The sequence below is a fragment of the Neomonachus schauinslandi genome, chromosome 2 (assembly GCF_002201575.2).
Source record: "Neomonachus schauinslandi chromosome 2, ASM220157v2, whole genome shotgun sequence".
Classification (NCBI taxonomy): Eukaryota; Metazoa; Chordata; class Mammalia; order Carnivora; family Phocidae; genus Neomonachus; species Neomonachus schauinslandi.
Genome location: NC_058404.1, coordinates 170,328,508 through 170,350,297, shown reverse-complemented (window position 1 = coordinate 170,350,297; position 21,790 = coordinate 170,328,508). Strand labels below are relative to the sequence as shown.

The 21,790-nt window shown below is 44.0% G+C and overlaps 1 protein-coding gene across 1 annotated transcript in view; it reads right to left on the bottom strand.

Annotated features, from left to right (window-relative positions):
* Positions 1-950: 950 nt before the first annotated feature.
* The window catches only part of RBM47 (RNA binding motif protein 47), a 70,325-nt gene continuing 49,485 nt past the window's right edge, over positions 951-21,790 (bottom strand). The window contains exons 2-5 of the mRNA XM_021701619.1: positions 12,107-13,266; positions 10,973-11,179; positions 8,159-8,337; positions 951-3,725 (exon numbers count right to left, since the gene is read on the bottom strand). Of these exons, the coding sequence (XP_021557294.1) occupies positions 3,492-3,725; positions 8,159-8,337; positions 10,973-11,179; positions 12,107-13,235 (1,749 nt within the window). The 5' untranslated portion in view covers positions 13,236-13,266 and the 3' untranslated portion in view covers positions 951-3,491. The remainder of the gene's footprint in view (positions 3,726-8,158; positions 8,338-10,972; positions 11,180-12,106; positions 13,267-21,790) is intronic.

The window sequence follows — 21,790 nt, the reverse complement described above, 5'->3', positions numbered from 1 at the left end:
GCTGTGGTTGCTAGAAGCACACAGAACCAACCCCAGCACCTAGTAGAGGTGTGATACACATTTTGTATGATTATTCTTTTTCTAATGAGATCAAACTCTGTGATTCTGCAATTTGAAGAGCATCTGTACTCTTCTCTTAGAACAAAAAGAAACCGGCAGATCTTGTTGCCCTTGAAAATATTGCCTAACGATCTGTCATCTTGGGATGTTTGCTGGTCCCTCCTGCCTCTAAAAAAGGGCTTTATCTTTTTAAGAGGAAGCAAGAAGTTACCATTCCCAGAAATGTGAGAAGGCCATAACCCAGACCGCTCAAGACTAAAAGGTAAAATTCTTAATCAATGGTAAAGCCATGTGGGGCAAGTTTTTTAGAAGTAATTCTATTGACAACCTATCACCTGCCCTTGAACCATCTGATTGGCTTTGCCAATGGACAATGTCTGAAGTCAGTGATGCTCTCTAGAGAGAAGAGAGGAAGTGTCCTGCTAACCTTGCCGTGCACTGTGAAAATGAGGAACACAAGGCTTTGGTTTCTGAATGCAGTGATGGACCTTCAGGTCACCCAGCATGTTCACAAGATCACCAAACAAACTCAGTGTCACATCAACTGCCTCCATTTAGAGGTCTGAGTGTGGAGCTCTTGGGATCATAAACATAAACATCAGGACTGACAGCAATGACAGGCTTAGCCACATCCTATTCCAGTCCAGATGTTGAGCAGAATTTGGGTGCTTAACCTTCAACCACCTAAGCTCAAGTTTGATGATACTGATAATGCACAATTTTTACTATATAACCCATCTTCAATGTAATTCCAAGCCAAAAACATTATAGTAACTTGCTGGTTTCTCTGGCTGAAAATACTGAAGTAGTTGCTTCTTCCATACTGTAAGGGTTTCTCTAATTTTGTTAGAAAAAAAAAAAATCAGTATAAAGAAAACACAATTTAAAATAAGGTCTTGAAACTGCTTTAAAGAAAGCTTTATTTACTACATACATCCTAAGAATGTATTGTAAATGGAGAAAGATCTAAATAAACTTAAAAGCTTTTCAAATACAAAGCAACTAAAGATAACTAAACTACTAGCAATGTTTGAAAACAGAGAACACTAAAGCTTTTTTTTTTTTTAACATTTAGTTTGTTCTTAACCCTTAAAAAAAAAAGTTCACATTTCAAGTTATAAACTTACCTCAGTAGTGTATGTGAAATGGTTTTGAAACAGAAACAGACCATAGAGAGGAGGCTCACCGATATCTATTTTTAAGGTAGTTTGGTAGTTGCCATGTTAAGATATCAATTTTTTTTCTTTTCATTATTATTATTATTATTATTTTGCAAATAATTTACAGGCATATGTAAAATACAGTAAGACTGCTAGGTCAGAGTCTCATCCAGTGAACTCTGTGACAATCCTTCATTGGAAGGAGTTCTTTCACACCAAGTCAAGGGATGAGGATCTGATCCAAATTGCATTTGGTTGGATTACTCATTCCAACAGATTCGAGTTTGGATGCAGCTTGCTGGGTACATCATCAGGAACATTGCACGATTATTTTATGTCATTTAAGAACGATGGAAAGAAATGTCAGAAATGTTTAAAGGCCTTTGCAGGCACTCAATAATTTTATAGAATAGTTAAATAAATATTGCTTATATATAAAAAATTCATCCCACCCTAAGATGAGGGGGAGGGAAAAGGCATTTGGGAATCTCTTAATTTAAAATTTAAAACAAAACTAAAATACTTGCTAAAGGCATGATCCTATTATTAATCCATAAATAAGAATTCAGCCATTAGCAAAAATTCAGTGAGTGGACAGATTTTATAGATCTCTAATGTGACATAAACACACAACTGTGTCCTTGCTACCTATTGCACACCTCAATTCCTTGATGGAGCCTTTAAAAAAAAGTTCCAAGTTGATGTATTTCATAAAGCAGATGACAATCTTAACATTTTACTGTATTTTACATTCATTCTGCTAAACAAAAGCCTTGAAACAGGCACAACACTGCAACAATACACTTACTTCCTAATAATAAACAAAACTTTTTAATAACATTGAAATAAAATGGTTTCACTCTGCATTAAACTATATACCAAGAACTTCCGCAACATTAAACAACTAAAAACCAGCATTAGGAAATTATTTACAAGCTATCTTTTAACTTCTACAGGTCTCTCCTCCTCCTCCTGGATGTGCACGCCCCAAGTCAGCTCACCTACCACGTGCACAGCAACAGAGGAAAGCCCTGCTCAATAAACATAGTATTTCCGATACCTTTGACGACCACAGACAGTTTGCACTGAAACATGATAAGGCAGCTAGAAGCATAACTTTCTGCGACAAGAGTCTCTGGGGGCCTTGCCGACAACAACATTCACTGTCTCTACAAACTCATACTTCAAAAACAAATAAAATAAAAGCATTAGAAAAGGAAGTAAGGTTTTATATGAGACATTAAATAGCTATGCAAAAATGTCTTATGGAAACTACTAAAATCTTGTGCTTATGCATAGTCTGCTATTGAAAATACCTCTCCAACCAAGACAAAAAGAAAAACCCACAACAAAACAAAAAACCCCCACAAAAACCCAGGAAGAAGTATAAAAGCCATCAAAGTTCTATCAGAGGAATTCATTTGCCCTAGACTTGCCAAACTTGGAGGTGGGGCTGGGGATAGGAAGGAAGGAAGGAAAGAGTAGGGGCGTGGGGAGGGCAAGACACATGGAGAAGGAGCGGGGAAACAGGGTAATGGTGGCAGGTGAGGTGAGAGCCTTACAGTGTGTGGACTTAGAAGTGTGACAAGTCTTTTCAATGTGGGCTTAAAGAGAGATCGAGTGTTTACTTTCTTTCACAAAAAAAAAAATAGTAGAACTGTCATCTTAACACGTGGTAACACCGTCAACCCTTAATGCAGCTGAAATAGAGATTTCACTCACTTTGAAATTGCACTTTCTAGTATAACTTTTAAAATAACATTTTATGTAGTATTTTAAAGCACTACTGTTTGTATCTTTAAATATTGAATCTATTTTTCAAAACAGTTCCCTAGCTGCTCAAATGTGCTTTTCAATATATAGTTGATATATTATCGAAGGTACTACAAAATAGAAATCTCTGGAGTGTAGAAGTTAAGAAAATAACCTTCATACTGAAAATATATCCTTAAAAATACAAAAACAAAAAACCTCTATACAAACGTACTACGGCATACAAATTTTTGAGAGATGGTATTAAGGCACGAACCGGTGCGAGTCTCTTAGAAATGTATGAACAAGGGCTAAGTCAAAAAGAGTCTTTTTTCAAAAAAAGAAAAACAAGACAACCAGTGGAAACTTCATGAATATAAAATCTTTCAGGGTGATACTGGATAACATTCTTCACTTTCAGGTTTCGTGAGTGTGCTAATCCCACACGTTCTTTCTTCATAAATAGTAAAATGTTCCTTCGGGGTAGTTTGCGGTCTGCCTCCACTCTCCTCACCAGTGTCAGTACGTCTGGTAGATGTCGTGGATGGGCACCTGGATAGCAGCGGCGGGGAAGGCCTGAGGTATGTAGCCCGCGTAGCCTCCGTACACGGCGGCGGCCGCATTCTTCTGTAGTGTGGCAATCGTGGTGGTGGCCGGAGCAGCGAACGGCACGTAACTGGCCCCGTAGATCCCAGCAGCGGGAATTCTCTGAACGTTCGGAGCCACCGTGTACACTGGGGTAATCGGGCGGCCCTGGGGGCGAGAGACAGAAAGGCTCCTTACTGACCGCGCGGCGGTGCCCCTCCCGCGGAGTCAACCCACGCGGGCCCCGGCTCCGTTCACTCTTCCCGTTCCCCGGGGCGCGACGCAGGAACAGGTGAAGGCAAAGGTTTTCATTCTCGGGGCGGGGAGGCGGACGGACAAAATAAGTAACTGTTGTAAGGGAAGGTGGTGTAAGGGCCATTAAGGTAAGCTGGAGTTGCGAGACAAGGCTCCTTCGAGTTCAACTGGTCAAAGTGACGGAACTGCCAAGCTAAGGGAAAGTTTAAATACGCTGGAATCGTCTATCTTGCCATTCCTTTCCAGCCGCCCATGCCCCAGAGCCAGCTAGAAAAGGGAGTGGAGAATATACCCTTTGCTCAGTTGATCTCACCGTAATTAAAAATATGGTCCCTAAAATACACGCCAGCCGCCTCAACTCTTATCTAACTGAAGGAACATGGTGCTTCAAAAACGGGAGGGGACAACAGACAGTGACAATTTTACAGAAGCCAGTGTAGAGATCTCCGTAGGCACAGCTTTTTAAGCTGTGACCTAAAAACCCTGTGACCACAGACAATTTTCAGTAAGTGTGACTGATGATTTCAACCATCTCCCACCTAAGGTATGACACCCACGATATATACAGTTGACCCTTGAACAACACGGCTTTGAACTGAGTGGGTCCACTTCTATGTGGATTCTTTCCGCTAAGTTCAGCACAGTACTATGTATGTACTTCCTCTCGCTTATGATTTTCTTACCCATTTTCTTTTCTTTAGTTTACTCTCCTGTAAGAATACAGTATATAATCCATGCAACATACAGAATCTGTTTCAGCGACTGTTTATGTTCTCAGTAAACCTTCCGGACAACAGTAGGCTGTCAGTAGTTAAGTTGGTGGCGGAGTCAAAAGTTTTATATGGATTTATTTACAACTGCATGGGGGGGGGGGGATACGCCTAACCCTTGTGTTGTTCAAGGGTCAACTGTACAGATGGGTGTAGAGGCTCAGAAAAGGAACCAACTCACTTGGGAAGCTGGAGGAAGCATCGTGGAAGCAGAGACATTTGAACTGGGTCTTGAAGGATGAGGAGGAGTTTCCATAGGAGAAGGAAGTAGGGAAAGGCAAGCTCCCTACAGCTGCCTCATGGCAGACGCCACAGCGGGCTCCATCAGAGTCCCTGCCACTTGCTCTTCTCTACTTGAAAGCCTAACATGCTACGTTTTCCAAGCAAACAGGTGTAAAGAGTGAAGCCTGTGGTTCAGTATTTCCCAAAGGGTTTGCTCTGGAGCCAGTTCTGTGAGATGCTTTATGGAAAGGGGGATTTGTGGTAAAATAAAACTCGCACTTAACAAAATACATAGCGCGCTTTGCGTTCCTCAGAATACCCTGCAGTAAACGTCGCTATGGCCTCCATGTCTTCACGCATCGTCAAAGTAAGCAATTCAGGATATATGAAATGGAGAATTCGATTTTTAAAAATGAGTTCTTCCTGGATTTTCGCAAGGGAATTAGCTATCATTCGTTTACAAAATTTGCAAAGGAGAGTCACAAAATTACATTCAAAGGAAAAGTCACCATCTAAGAGCCATTTTTCCATTGTAACCAAAATAGTAATTCTACTAAATGATAGTAACAACCGAGGAACTGTGGTCTGCCAGGCACTATTCTAAGTGCCTTATTTGTATGAGTTATGGAATCATCACAACCACCAATGAAGCTGGTACTATGATTATACGGAGCGGTTTGGATGTGTTAAATGACCTGCACAAGGTGACACAGCTCTTAAGCAATGAAATGTGTGACTCTGGAGCCTGCACTTTTAGCCCTGTCTTATCTCGTCTCCTACAACACTGAAATAACGAATATCTCATTGGCAAGAGAGAAACTTCAGAAGGGGAAGAAAAAAAAAAAAAGAAACTTCAGAAGGGGGAAGATGGTGCCTTACAGCAAGATACAAGCAATCTTTTCCAAATGGGTGGACATATATTTAGTGACAAGTGCACAGAGGGATGAAATTGCAGGGAAGAGGACATCCGAGAGAAACCTTTCCATGTGCTATGGTCCAGCTCAACACCTAGGCTTGGAAGGGTTAAGCATGGGGAGTTGGGGGAGGAGAGAGGTGAGGAAAAGACCTCACCAAGGGGAATGGCGATTCCTGCTCTACTTATACCACAGATTTGTAAAGATTGAGAACACTTTGAGAAATAAATTTAAAAAAAAGTCTATGCCAGTAAACATTTTCTTAAATTACTTACAAAGCCTTTATGAAATTGAGGATATAAAATGGCTAAGCAGGAACATCCCTGAGCACGTGCAAGACAGAGTATGACTGAAGGTGTTCCACAGGAAAGTTCTGGAAGTAACGCTGGGAACGGATTTCTAGTGTGGCTCCATTTGGAAAAGTGTTCTACTCACCAATCAGTAGTGCTTAATGCTCCTTCTGCTGCAATTTGGCAGAGAACACAGGAGTCGGGGCAGAGAGCCAGACATTCAGAGAGCCCAGGGTCAAAGAACTCAGAGGGAGGATGCAGAGAACTGAGACTGGTGGATGAGCACCAAGGCCACACATACTCAAAGAAGTCATGCCCGAGTTCAAAAGTAAGTAGCTCCAGGCATTCCGCAGGGTATGTTGAAGGACAGGGGGAAGAAAATCTCCACCGGAATCAACTGATAATGACTGTCTACTGAACAAATTCATAAGCAAAGACTCTGAACAGAGACCCTGATGGCAACACTGAGTGGAGATGATAAAAGACCGCAACAGCGTGAGTACGAGAACTGGAATTTGGGACACTACGCACCAAGGACAAAAGTGCATGAGTTTCTTAGTAAAGAGAAATCCGAAATTGTTACCAGAATTCCACTAACTATTGTTTGGAGGTTACTGCAGATATTTATTAGTCAGTCCACAAGTAGTAGCTACCCTCAGTTGCCATTTTAGAGTGTGAGTCATTTACAACCGATTCCTTTTTCTGGCTTTAGAAGTCCAGACTTAAGGAATACTTGATGACCCACTGATAGATGAATATACTTCAATTGGCGTGACCATTTCTGACTGGCACAGTCAAGACTGTGCACGGAGAAGGCAAAAGCGACCACACTCCTGTGTGGCGGCTCACCAGACGGCCTCACTGAGGAGCCGATACCAAACGTGGATTCTAGAACCCCAGCTGAGATCTGCCCAGTGGGAATCTTCTGGGGTTTGAGTCTAAGAATCTGTTTTGTAAACATATTCTCTGGATAATTCTAATCCAGTTAGGGAAGAGACCCCAGGCCTGAGTATCTTTTTGACTGAAAAGGTATTTGAGATTCACCGCCTCACAAAAAGTAGCTTTAACAAGATTCTATTGTTTTGTTTGGTTTTGTTTGGACGAATGTTCCCTACGTGTTATGCACTAATGATAAAAAGAAAACATAAGATGTAACTCTCAGTCTACAGGAGTTTCATGAAACATGGGTGATGAGACATCCAAGAGACAGGATTTCCAAGGCCCAGGTTATGGGAAAGATTCTACAGAAGTCACAAGACTGGACACCACACAGAAGAGAAGCTGTGAGCAAAGGTGGGGAAGGAGGCTGGCACGGTAAGACTGGGCTGCGAGGAGGAGGAGTGGGAATGGCTGGGTCTGCTTAGAGGAGAGGATTAAGGGCAGATTTTGTGAAGTTTCGTATAGCTATATCTCTACAGATAGTTCTCTCTCCACGCACACTCTTATATACCTGTATATGGATATACATACTGAAATATTCATACACAGGTGGGGCGGGGAGAGAGAACTTTATTTTTTTTTAAAAAAAAAGATTCATTTATTTATTTGAGAGAGAGAGAGAGTGAGAAAGATCTCGGGGTGGGGAGGGGCAGAGGGAGACAGAATCTCAAGCAGACTCTGCCCTGAGCACAGAGCCCAATGTGGGGCACGATCTCACGACCCTGAGCCAAAATCAAGAGTCAGAAGCTTAACCGACTGAGCCACCCAGGAGCCCTGGGAGAACTTAAAAAAAAAAAAAAAAATCTTCCTCGAACTGCAATTTGGAATGTGAAAATGTGAGCGATCTCCCTGGACTTTGGGAGTCAGCCGCTTGACAGTAAGAACATTGAGTTAAAAATTATCCAGCGGTCATAAAAAAAAAAAAGATCATATGTACAATATCATGACACCGTGAAGAATTACATGTGTCATTTTTGCGAATGGCTTCCCATCTTTCATAGAGTGATGACATTAGGGTAGTACAATTATTATTTGAAACTTTTCTGTCCTGGCATGATTTACAGGACCCATTTTTCCTGTCACCCCATCCCATGCTTCATCAGAGAGCTAGGCACACAGCGAATTCTCCTGCCGATGGGAAAATGAATCCACGATAAAGGGAGGCCTCCCACACGGATGTCGGATGTCGAGGACCCCAGCAAGCGCTCTACCTGGAATGGGGGCGGCGTTGACACGGCGGGAATGACGGCGGCGGCGGCGGCTGGGTCTGGCTGCACGGCGATGGGGCTGATCATGTGCTCCATTGTGTGGATTTTGCCGTCTTCGATCATCTTAGGGGCTGGCGCTGCCTGAAACATGGAATACTGGGCCCCAATGGCAGGGATGGCCACTGCAAGAGAAGGGACAGGGAAACGCACATCCCTTGAAAGTCCCCCAGGAAGACCCGTCGCTTTCTTGCTATTTTTCAAAGCCAAGTGTGGCAGTCACGGGCCTCCCTGGCTAACTGATGCTCCCTCAGTCCAGGTACCAAGGTGCTACCCAGGAGGAAGAGAGGGGAGCTGGGAGGTACGTCCCCCGAGCCCTGCTCGACCCGCAAAAGGACCCACATGGGTACGGATGGAGTCTCCCAACAGATGCTCACGAAAAGATGTCCAGAGTTAGGTGTCTGCACCAACACTTTTCCTCCTGCTGCTACAGAGAAATCTCATCTTGAATCCCACTCTTGCTGTTCCCACAGCACAGGAAAGGGCCTTCTGACTGAGAGGGGAGGCTCAGAGTGAGAAGTGAGATCAGAGGCTCGAGGCCCACCAGGTGCGAGTGGGAGTGAGCCTACCGGCCCTCATCACTCACCTGGCTCATTACCAGACCCGCCACCCTTTCGCTTTCACGTTTTAAGAAGCAGGTTCTGGGGAGGGTTTCCTTCTGGGGAAGTCAGAGGTCTGTGCACGCCTTCCCCACTCTGTGTTTCAGATTTCAGCATTACTGATTCAAGGAAAAATACTTAATAAAAAATGGCAAATTCCCTCATTTTCTAATGTCCACTCAGTAGCGAAGCAGCAGAGTGACTGGTTTTAGGATGGGCCCTGCCAACTCAAAGATGTGTTTCTGTGAGTAAAGTCCAAGGGATTCTACTTTAACCAGGGGCTCAAACATTACTCAAGGGATTCTATTTTAACCAGGGGCTCAAACAGACAGCAGTTAATGAATGCCCACATATGACAGAAAGAGATAACAAGGAAAAAATTCTAGCCCTGGTTTTGGGGGAGTCTGTGAGTATGTGGTATGTGGGCGTGTGTTGAAGGGTAAGCAAGACTATAAAATGCATACACAGAGTGGGATTTCATTTATGTTTTTTCCTACAACTGTAGGTATATTTACTCTACTACAAGCTGACTTGATATGAGGTGAAGAAACAAATGATTGCAGGCTCAACAATGGTATGGCCTTTCAATAAAATGGACCTAAAACCTTAACGAAATCCCTCACCAGCCTTTTCAATCATATGGTCTTGTGGCCAGATACTTCACTAGAAGTTCTAATTTTCCGGATGCATTAGAAACAGAGGCCAAGGGGAGGGGGACCTCAGGCAATTAGGAGTTTAAGCTACACTGGGGCTGTACTGAGTACCTCTGGATTGTTTTGGCTATCAGCCCATAGGAATTCCTACGTCAGGCCCCACGACACGACTATACGCTTAAAGATGGTTTAAGAGTTCTTTTCTCTAGTTAAATCTTCAACTATTGCAACTTGCCAACAGGAGTCCCTTTTCCAACAAGTAGAAGTGACAACTCCCACATCCAGGCTCTGTTTTATGGCATTACAGAGAGACACATGATCAGTTTAACACTGCTTATGGTGTCAACGGCATTTATAAGGAAATCCAGCGTAAGGAGTCACCTGACTGAGAATTTACATTTTTTCACAGGAAAAAAAAATTATCACTGGATTATCAAAAGGAAGCTCTACCGGGAAAAAGGCTTTTTAAGCCCTATGTGGCAATGCAAACCTATGCCCCAAATGCAGATTCCTTGAATCTCTTAGCTAGGGGACGGAGTGCTCAATCCTCAACTAGAAGAAAATCAGAGTAGCTGAGCTTCAAAGGGAGGATTCTCTCCAAGAGCTCTTCAATCTACCCTCCCTGAAACCAGGAAGAGGGCTGGAGGAGGATCGCTCTGCCTGTCCACGAAGGAATTTTCCCCGTTTGGGTGCCTGTGTGATGTGTGCTAATAGGGAGCTGGTACCACGATGCTCTCTTCATGGAGTTCCTCTCAAGTTAGGATCAGAAAGAAGACCGGACTCGTGTTAGGTGACCAATGGGCACTATTAACGCTGGCAAACTGGTTTGTGGGGCCTGGAGGTGAACGCAACGTTCAAGGTTTCTGGCTTGAATTACTTGAGTGTCCCTACCCCCAATCTAGTGATCCAGCGAGAGGGGCAGAGAGGAGTGCTGGAAATCAGAATCTAGGAAATGAGCAGCTGCAAAAACTTTCACTGCTGCCTTGTTCCCAGGTGTTCTGGTTTGTTCCAAGACCACGACAAGGGACATTTGTGTTTTGTGCCCCCGAAGGGGAATTTTCTACCCTTTCCACCAACTGTCAGAACCGGCGATCAGCTGTACCCTCCGGCCACTGACTGCTGGTGTAGCAATAGGCTCAAGGAGGGAGAAGACAGCTTGAGCTCAAAGAAGGTACAGAAGAGCCTCCCAGTCTTCCGTTGTCTTCCTCCGCCCCTCCCCACCACTCCAACTCTGCCTACTGGGTCACAGCTTGAGAAACAGCCTAACAACTGGTGACATCAAACCCACTACTGTAAAGTTTGACTTGAACATGATCAGAGCTAGACCATCCCCTCAAGTTCTAGAAAAGAGGGCCCAGGAGGCCACAGTCTTTGCCTAACCTTTGGCTGCCTGTTGGAAGAGGAACGCAGGTGCAAATGAAAGAGCCCTAGGACATCTTGGGGTCACTTCAAAGAGAGCACTGGGGTTTTGGCTGAATGGATGCATTCTATCTCTGGTTTATACTGACCTGTACCAGGTTTAATGGCAACTGGATTGACGGCAGAGATTTCCAAATTCGGTACGAGTTCATATCCTTTTTCTTGCTGCTTTCCTTTCCCTTCATGATATCGGCTATATATACCACGGCCAGCTGAATATCCCCCGAGGTAGGAACCCCTGGGCCCTGGGGCTCTGTTGCCAGCCGCACCTCGACCCCGGCCTCTTACGCTGCCTGCTTATAATAACAATACACACAATGATGAGCATCCAACAGTGACTGTGCAAGAGGCTGATCTTAACTCAAGGTTCTTGGCATTTAGGTGTTTGCCCTTTGTCTAAGTTGCAGGTGATGTGTAGGTTGCTCTTCAGTGAGCTGGGAAGATGCTTCCAACATTCTATTCCCGCCTAGATTTGTACCCTAAGTAGGTCTGCTTAACGCAAGAGATGAACTTGCATGGTGAGTTCCTAGGACTGCAACTGCAACTTCAATAAAGAACAACATTCAGGGGCTGAAAAAAAAGTTATCTGGAAGGGGATCTGTTGGTTCGCCTTCCTTATCTCATGCGTGAGAAAACTGGCCCAGGGAGGTTAAAGGACTGATGAAAGTCACAGAGCCAGTTAATCTGATGACGGCAGGACCCAGAACCCAGGTACTGGTTTCCCTGTGTAATGCCTGGTTTCATGATACCCTAGCCAGTAAGTTCACCACTACCACCACGCCAACAACATCCTGCTTCTTACCCCCCAACATCCTCAAGATTTAATTTCACAAGGAGGTTTTAACCTAAGTACCCAGAGACTGGCGGACTAGCCCCAAACTGGGTAGGTCCTGCAAAGGTAGTATGCAAGAAACGCTTGCATGCCCGCGTGATTCCACCGCTCACCCCATACAGAGGAATGACCTGCATTTCCCTCAGTGCTATGGAAGCGAATGCCCTAAGTGCCAGCCAAGAATAGACCCCACAACTGAGACTCAAACGAGGGTGGGTGAGTGGGGGGAGGAGCCCATCTACCAGCGCGGCCAATGACAGCCACAACGCCCCTGACGCGCCCCGGGCCCTGCGGCTCTCGGGCCCCCCCCCCCCCCCCCCCACCCCCCCCCCCCCCCCCCGGCCCCCGGGGCCCCCGGGCCCCCCCCCCCCGCAGAACAGCCCCCACTAACCTTTCACAAAGTAGTCTCTGTTGGGCCCGATGAGCGCGTTATAGGGGTAGCCGTAGTAAGCCAGCGTATAGGGGTCGCAAGAGTACACGTAGCTGGGTTGCTGCACCGCCGCCTCGGCCGCGCCGCCGCCCTTGGCCGCCTTCTGGTAGCGGGAGTACTGCTCCTTGTCCACGGGCTTGGCCAGCGTCACCTCGAGGCACGAGCCCTCCAGCTCGGTGCCGTTGAGGTTGTTCATGGCGTGCACGGCATCCTCGCGGCTGACGAAGTGCACGAAGGCGTAGTCGCGGATCTTCTTGACGCGCTCCACGCAGCCCGGGTTGAACTGGCCGAAGCTCTTCTTGATGGTGTCCTCGGTGGTCTCGATCATGAGGTTGCGCACGTAGAGGATCTTCACCGTCTCCATCACGTCCTCGTCCACGTCGATCTCGGGCTCGGCCCAGTCCACGGCGATCTGGTGGCCCCAGAGCTGGATGCGGCCGGGCATGAGCTTGCGGCGCGCCATGGCAGCGGCACGGTGGCTCTCGTACTCGACGAAGGCGAAGCCGCGGTTCTTCATCTTGTCGGCCGCGCTGGCGTAGACGATCACATCCAGCACGCCCTCGGTGACCTTGGCGATCTCCTCCAGGATCTCCTCGCGCTTCTTCATCTTGGGGATGCCGCCGATGAAGAGGCGGCAGTTGTCCACGCTGCAGCACACGCCAAGCAGGCGGCCCGGGCGGATCTCGTAGTTGTTGAGCTCGCGCACGGCGCGCTTGGCCTCATTCTTGTGGCAGTACATGACGAAGGCGTAGCCGCGGTTCTTGCCATCGAAGTCCATCATGAGGCGCAGCTCGTAGATGCGGCCCACCGCCTCGAACACGGGCACCAGCTCGTCCTCGTACACGTCGCGCGGGATCTTGCCCACGAAGACCTCGCAGCCGCGCTGCGGGTGCGGGCCCTCCCAGCCGGGCGGCGGGCCACCGTACTTGCGCTGCCCGTTCTCCTGCACCATGCTGTAGCCCGTGCGCTCCATCAGCGCCAGCAGCGCCGCCTCGTTGGGCGCGCCGGCCACGCCCTCCGGCACCTTGGCTGAGGACGCGGCGGCGGCCGGGTCGCTGCTCATGGCTGCGGTGGAATCCTCTGCGGTCATAATGTCAAAGGCATCCACGGCTGGAGGAGACCTGGGGGCGGGGGGGAGCAGAAGGGAAGGTGAGCGTGGAGTCTGCACCACAGCGAGCCTCAACTGGGCTACTTCATTCTTTTAAGACAATGCGAGACTCACGCTTAACTAGCAGGTGGTTAGATGAGAAATAAATACAGCAGCGTGAACAGAGTCTGAATTAGTCAAGTTGTTTTGCAGGAAAAACCAGAAGTGACTCGGAAAAAAAAAGTCAAGAATGAGCAAGTACTTCCACTTAATCAGTACCCTAACAGCTTTGAGGCACAGCAAACCTGTTGTGATTCGTTAGTGAAAACCTCACGTTCTTGCAGCAAATGGCAACATCTTCAGCTCAACTCCTGCACTGTCAACTGAGACTGATTTCCTTTTAGTTATAGCATTTTACCCCATTTATTTCTTGGCTGCGCAGACAAAGCCTCTTTCTTTGCTTTCTTTTTAAAGACAGTCTTGTCCATTTAGGAATGGAAATAGCAGTGTATTTAAGTTGTCAAGGAAAACTTGGAGGAGGTGTTACTCTACAAGATAGATGGAGCTATGTGCTGAAGCTTTTTACAAGAGAGAAATGGAACATCCACATTGCCAAGGACTTGGCCTAGGAACTGTGGTAAGAGCTGGTAAGTCTGATTTTTATGGTGTCGTTTAGGCAAAAGTCTCGGTAGGAACCAGGTATGGATTCGGAGTCAGTCCACGAAGAGCTAGATTAAGTTCAACTGGGGGGTTTGTGAAGCTGGTGAGCCACAGGACAGTTTTTGGAGAACTGTCCCATGCATTATCTTATTCGATATTCTTAATCTCCTTACATGGAAAGGGGTATTATTATGACCCCTAATTTGTCTATAGGCTCAGAGAGGTTGAGTAAATTGCCCATTTCACACAGCAAGTGTCAACTCCTACCAGGATTTGATGCCAAGTCACCTCGCTCCAGATTCCATGTTCTTCCCTTGAAAGCAGTGCTGTGCAACAGAACTTCCTGTGTGGATGGAAAAGCTGTCACTGGCCACTTGTGGCTACTGAACGCTTCAAATGGGGCTAGTGTACTGCTGATCTGAGTTTTTTATTTTATTTCATTTTCATTAACTTAAATAGCCATGGGACGCCTGGGTGGCTGAGTCGGTTAAACGTCCCACTCTTGATTTCGGCTCACGTCATGATCTCAGGGTTGTGAGATGGAGCCCGAACTGGGTTCTGCGCTCAGCGGGGAGTCAGCTTGAGATTCTCTCCCTCTGCCCCTCCCCCACTCGTTGTCTCTCTCTAAAATAAATAAGTCAATCTTAAGAAAAAGTCCATATACAACAGTGCAAGTCTAAACCATGTCACCTTCACTCATACAGTACAGGGCTCTGTGGAGATGATTTTAAATATACATTTAAGGTTATCATTAGGAGCTTTGTACTGTGCTTTTGTAAAAAGGTCCTTTAAAAAAATGAAGTTTATTTCATTTTTTTGGGCTATAAAGGTATTCAGGTAAATTTTACGGAAATTAAGAGAAGCAGAAACAGAAATCATTCCTATTATTCCTACCCAATGATAACCACAATTAAACGTTCCCATCTTTTTTTTTTTTTAAAGTAGAATTTTTTTGAGGGGTGAGGGGTGGAACTTGGCTTCCAACAAATTTACATCTTGCTGCTTTGCTTCATTTTATAAGCATTCCTCCACATTCTTAAAAACTCTGTAAAAACATAATTTTTAATGGCATAAAGTTTCATCATTCAACTGGAATCTGGAGCATGATTTGTAAAAATTTACCAAAAGGAATTGTATAGAATATTAAGGGAGATTTCAAGAATAATTAGGGTAAGTTTGGTCTTCTAAAGAAACACACACACACACACACAATTGTGGGGACACAACAGAAATCTGAGCTGTTTATTTGCCAGCTAGCTAAACCAGTACTTCCTTGGTTCATTTGCCATAACATCAAGGGGCAGTATGATTTCGTGGGGAAGTGAGTGGCCGCTGGAGCCGGACTGCATGGTTATGTGTGAATCCCAGTTGTATGAACTACAGCAAGGATACTTAGTTGCTCCGTGCCTCAGTTTCCCTCTCAATAAAATGGGAATGATGATGATAACAGTATTAAGTGTAGAGGAACAAGTGAGTTAATACATACAAAGCACTTTGAATTGTGCCTAGAACATGGTAAATGTTCAAGAAACCTCTGCTGTGTATTACTGCCTTTAATCCAAATTTCTGGGTAAAACTTCAGACCAAATCTTTCAATGTTAGGGTAATTTTGACACTTTCTCAGTTCTTTAAAAACATCTGTTTCATATGGCTTCTATTCTTATTTTTTATTTCTTTTGCTCTTTAAGTGCTTGAGACTGGTTTGACAGCATATCTGCTTATCATGAAGTCTTTTTTTCCTATTACAAATTTGAAAATGATACATTTGTTCTTGTAGTTTCACACTGAAACAGAAATTTCAATATCAAATTTGAACATGAAGCTCTTCCCTTCTTTCCAAAAGGGAGATAAGGATATACTCTTAAGAAGACTATTTGTACAAACATGTGTATGTTTGTAATCTGTGACCTGGAAAGGAAATGCCAGGACATATATAAACGTATGAGGCAATTCAAGATCTTGCATGTTGTGCTACAGAAAACGTTGACTCTGTGTTTTCCTAATTTTACTCTGAAATGACCATTTTACACTTAGAGAAGTCTTATAATGGTCAGGCTATGGGGAGCCATTTCCAGGTGCCATCAAAATTTTTGTTTGCTTTCAGTCTGAAATCTGCTGGGGGCACTAATATAATCATTTCTCCTTTTTTTTAAAAATCACTTCTTTTAAAACTGTTACAGATTATTTCTTACATCTATAAGCCAAGAAAAATCTTTTTTCCTGAGCTTTCATCATCTGGAATAAATGAATCTGGACCTCTTTCCCCTTTGTCTTTGGCCTAATTCTTTCAGGATTAAATTTGCCACTTCAGTTTTAGTAATTGTTGGGACGCCTGGGTGGCTCAGTCAGTTAAGCGTCTGCCTTCCGCTCAGGTCATGATCGCAGGGTCCTGAGATCGAGCCCCACATCGGGCTCCCTGTTCCGTGGGAAGCCTGCTTCTCCCTCTCTCTCTGTCAAATAAATAAGTAAAATCTTTAAAAAAAAAAAAAAAAGCTTTAAAAATTTAAGTAATTGTTGAAGACATTACAACACAGTCTCAAGTTTATCTAATTTTGGCCGTTTCATTTTTTTAGTCTTCTGTATACCCAATGCCATGAATTTAGCTACTTATATGATTCATCTTATTGTTCATATGTTCCTGGAAATCATCTCACATAATTTTGGAACTAGGAGAGGAATAAAAGCATCTACACACACACGCACACACACGCACACACACCCTAATTTGCACCAGACATTGATGAATGTAGTGTCTAAATGAACTGTCTTTTACACTAACTAAAAACATTGACATAAAAATAAATGAGAACCACAGTGAGATACCACTTCATGCTTATTAGCATGGCTATTATAAAAACAAAACGAAACACAAAATAAGCATTAGCAAGAATGTGAAGAAAATTGGAACCCTTGCACATTGCTAGTAGGAATGTAAAATGGTTCAGCTGCTGTGGAAAACAATATGGTGGTTCCTCAAAAGCTTAAACCTAGAATTATCATATGATCCAACAATTCCACTATTGGTTATATACCCAAAGAACTGAAAACAAGGACTCAAACAGATATTCGTACACCAATGATCCTATTACTCACAACAGTCAAAAAGTGGAAACAACCCAAATATCCATTGATGGCTGGAAGGACAAACAAAATGTGGTATGTATACTCTGTGGAATATTATTCAGCCTTAAAAAGGAAGGGAATTATAACACATGTTACAGCTTGGACGCACCATGAAGACATTATGCTAAGTGAAATAACCCAGACACAAAAGGACAAATATTATATGATTCCACTTATATGAAGTACCTAGAATAGACAAATTCATAGAGATAGAAAGTAGAATCATGGTTGCCTGGCGGTGGGGGAGGGGAGAAGGGAGCCTTAGTGTTTACAGAGTTTCAATTAGGGATGATGAGAAAGTTCTAGAGTAGGACAGTGGTGATGGTTACACAACAATGTGAATGTACTTATGTCACTGAACTGTATACTTAAAAATAGTTTTAAAAGAGTTAAAATGGTTAATTTTGTTATATATATTTTACCACAATTAAAAAAAACTTAAAAAGAAAATGAGAAAGCTCAGAGATGCAAAAAGAACAAAAATCAAATCCCATAAAATTAGGATTTTGTTAGAGGCCATTAAAAAAATGGCACAATGAGGAGGTTTAACACATTCAAGAAAATCTTATGTCTACAAACTCCATTCTCCTGATCTTTATGTCTAATCACCATAGTTAAACAAATTATATGGTGTGCCGCTCAATGAGTTTTTAGGGCCAAATTCTTAGATATATAAAAGAGATATATGATTTGTTTAATGCCTTAAAAAAGGGCACAATACAGCTAATCTGACCCTTCTCTCTGAGATGTAACAGAATACCTAACTTATCACAATTAGACAAGCTTTCGACCAAGGGCCTGGCAACTATGGCCATGGGCCAAATACAGCCTGCCATTTGTTTTTATAAATAAAGTTTTATCAGCCATGCCCTTAAAAAAATTTTTTATCTATGGTTGCTTCTGTAGTACAATAGCAGAGTCAAATAGTTCAGAGATGATATGGCCCACAAAGTTCAGAGATGATATGACCCACAAAATATTTGCTGTCTGGCTAGGTATAGACCAAGTTTGCTGACCTCTGCTCTAGGAGATGCACAGAGAACATCACCGGGACTAAGTAGCATAGATTGCTACTGCTAAGTATTATGGTCACTTTTTCCTCGGTTTCCTGTGCTGAGCAAAGACTTTATTTCAGGACCAACTTTTAAGTTCTAACATATTTTAAAGACAGTCTTCTCGATCTGCCTTTCCCCCCCTAAGTCTTAGTTGTTTGCCATTTAAGTGTGTAGTCAAATTTATGAGACCTGGAAGAAGAGGTATCTGGTGAAGGTGGTTGGCTTAGCTTCCAACACTTACACGTGCACAATAATTTTTTTTTTTAAAAGATTTCATTTATTTATTTGAGAGAGTGAGTGAGAGAGCACAAGCAGGGGGAGGGGCAGAGGGAGAAGGAGACTCCTCACTGAGCAGGGAGCCCAACGTGGGGCTCGATCCCAGGACCCCGGGATCATGACCTGAGCAGAAGGCAGACACTTAACTGACTGAACTACCCAGGCACCTCAAATAATTTCTTAAGAGACACAAACACAGAAGGGTTTGTGTTCATTTATATTCATTCATTCTGCAAATATTTATTGAGCACATACTATGTGCCAGGTATCAGTAGACCTCATCCTCATGGAGCCTTACCTTGGAGTTAATGGAACTAGAAGAATTATGCTTCAAATCGTAAAAAAGCTAAGAATTAAGGCATCTTGTATTTGTACTCAATGACCAGAGACTGCTTCAATAGTTGTACCTCAATATTATTAACAATTTGTTTCTAATAAGGCTGTAGTTTCCCAAGTTAAAAGCATAACCACCATCATTATTGTGCTTTAAAAAATTAAGTTTAGAATACCTTCTTTGGGAGGGTGGAAGTGTATATATGAATGTGTGTGTTTGGGGTGGGGGGTGTCTGAGTAGTGAGAAATACTATCTTTTGAACAATAAGATTCTTCTTGTAGTAGAGGTGTGGACATAATGAGTAATAAGTACACTTCATAAGCTGAACCTTGTCTGTGAGTGAAAAACAACAACAAAAATTTGGATAAAGGGCACAGAATTATCAATATAAGATAGTTTTTTTTTAAGATTTCATTTATATATTTATTAGAGAGAGAGGGTGGAGTGGGGGCGGGGGGAGGGAAAGACTCTCAAGGAGCTCTGCGCTGAGCCCGATGCACGGCTCAATCTCATGACCCTGAGATCGTGACCAGAGGTGAAATCAAGAGTCGGACGTTTAACCGACTGAGCTATCCAGGTGCCCCAATATAAGATAGTTTTAAAACAGACTGGATAGTCTGATTTAGGCTGCCCAGCATGCTGAATAAATGCACAGTCTCTGGAGTCAGAGACCTAGGGCCTAAACTCGGCTCCTCTGCTTACCAGTTATGAACCCTGGGAAAAGCCACTTACCCTCTGAAAGCCTCAATATTCTCATCTTTAAAATGGTGACAATAATAGCTAATGTTTATTGAACGCCCATTATGTGCCACGCAGTGTGCTTAACTCTTTATAAAACGCATTAACTCGCTCCAATCCTCACCAAGTCTGTGTGGGATATTGTTACGCTCTCCACCTTACAGATAAGGAAACTGAGGCACAGAGAGATTAAGCAGATTCTCAGTTCATGCGCCTCAGAGCTGATATTTGAGTGCTGACCCGTCTGGCTTAGAGTCTGCACCACGGCCTCCCCTACGTGATTCTGATGGCAGGGCTGTGGCGAGGGATAAATGAAATGATCCACATAAAGCTCCTAGCGCAGAACCTCGCACTAAGTGCTCAAACACTGTTAGCAGAAGAAATTTAAACTTAAAAAAAAAAAAAGATATTTGAACTTGCGGTGAGAATCTTGCTCCTACGTAGGATTCTTGTGTGTACAAGAAACAAGTGGTTATCCCAGCCAGCCTCAAGCCAGTCAGCATGGGAAGCCTAGCCTGTGCGTTCTGGCGTGGACTGGTGTACCAGAGTCTCCCAGATTCCATTCCTAGCAGGTAAGCTGTCTGGCAGTGTAATTCTCCCCTGGCAATGTGGTGCAGACACCCAAGTGTAAGCCTGTTTTTCACCTAAACTGTGGCTACAGCAGTTTGCAGAGGCTTTTCCAGAAGGAACCTGAAGAGACTTGCGCTGGATGCAAAAGGTCCAGTCATCCGCATGAATGCCAGGTCCCCTGAGGCAGGACCCTCCCAACACAACACCATCCTTGCACACGCTAAAAATGCATCTGTCTTCATCGAAGGCTGCTGGCTTACAAACGTGGCAATATATGTGAAACGTTTATTCACAGCTTGGCATATAAAACAGTGAAAAATATGTTTTCAAATCCAGCCATTATTCTGAACTATTAGCTAGAGTTTGTGTTGTCTTTGTTTTAGGCCAAGTTTGAACTTGCCAGAGTAAAATAAAATTTCAGGGCTAACTCAGACTTAAAGCAGACGTAAATCAAGGATTTAAATTCTCTTCTTAGTAGTGGTTCAGAGTCTCTTTTGGTAAGATTTAACTTTGAACTGTCATTTTAGAGGGCAAGCAATACCACTGTACTGGGAAAATATTTCTAATGTTTGCCAGCCAGTGTTTACCTAGGATTAAAAACAGCATGAGTATACTCTAGAATTATCTAAACTACTAGTTACCTCTGGTTCACAGCTGTAGAGATGTGTGTATGTGCGTGTGTGTGCGCGCGCACGCACGTACATCATGTACTTGAGATTAATGTGCAATTTGGAAATCACCGGAGAGTTTTATTTGCTGACGAATGGACACGTTGCAATTTGAAGATCATATCCAGTGGTAAGCAGTGTCTTCCAGCACCAGATGGAACTTAGTTCAGTGGAAGGTTTTAGAATGTATTTATCCAAGAGGTAATTCTATCTCTGTGGTTAGATTTCTATTTTGATGTCCCTTATTTATACCATAAAATTTTGTCTTTACTAATAGTCACTTCTTAGGTATAGCTTAGCAGACAGGCAAAATAAACTGTACAATGTAATAAAATACATAACATATGGAAGATTCTGGAAGAGTGAAGACTTTGGAGTCAAAGAAATAGGAGTTCAAATCATGGTTGTACCACTGTCATATGAGGCAAATTACCTCAGCTCCATGCCCATAGGTCCAGGATGGTTCTAGTAAAAGCACCCATTTCAGAGGATTGGTTCCGGGATTCAGTAATATTTAATACCACAAATCAAGAGGGGAAAATACCGAAAGCCAGGCTTCTGCACAAAGCTTCCAAGGTTTGGCCTCACCCTGAGTGGTTATCGTGCTGCCCTGGGCCCATGTTACCACCACCCATTAGAGTAAACAGCAGAGAACACTCCCACCACCAGGCAGGCCTCTGGCACTGGAACATTTCTGTTACCTCAGAGTTCGGAAAGCGCTAAAGGGGTTCCACTCAAAATGGAGGCAGACTACTTGGAATTTACCTGGAGGCCCAAATAATAAGCTGAAGATTCTAGCACAGACTCCCCTCCCCCCCCACCCCATCTCCACCGGCAACCTCATGCTATTTGAAGACATGGCCCTCGCGACACATAAAAATCCTTCCATGACGGGCACCTGGGTGGCTCAGTCAAGAGTCTGCCTTCGGCTCAGGTCATGATCCTAGGGTCCTGGGATGGAGCCCCGCATCGGGCTCCCTGCTCGGCGGGAAGCCTGCTTCTCCTCTCCCACTGCCCCTGCTTGTGTTCCCTCTCTCGCTGGGTCTCTCTCTCTGTCAAATAAATAAATAAAATCTTAAAAAAAAAAATCCTTCCATGACTCTCTTGTATTTAGGTAAAATCCCGAAAGGATAA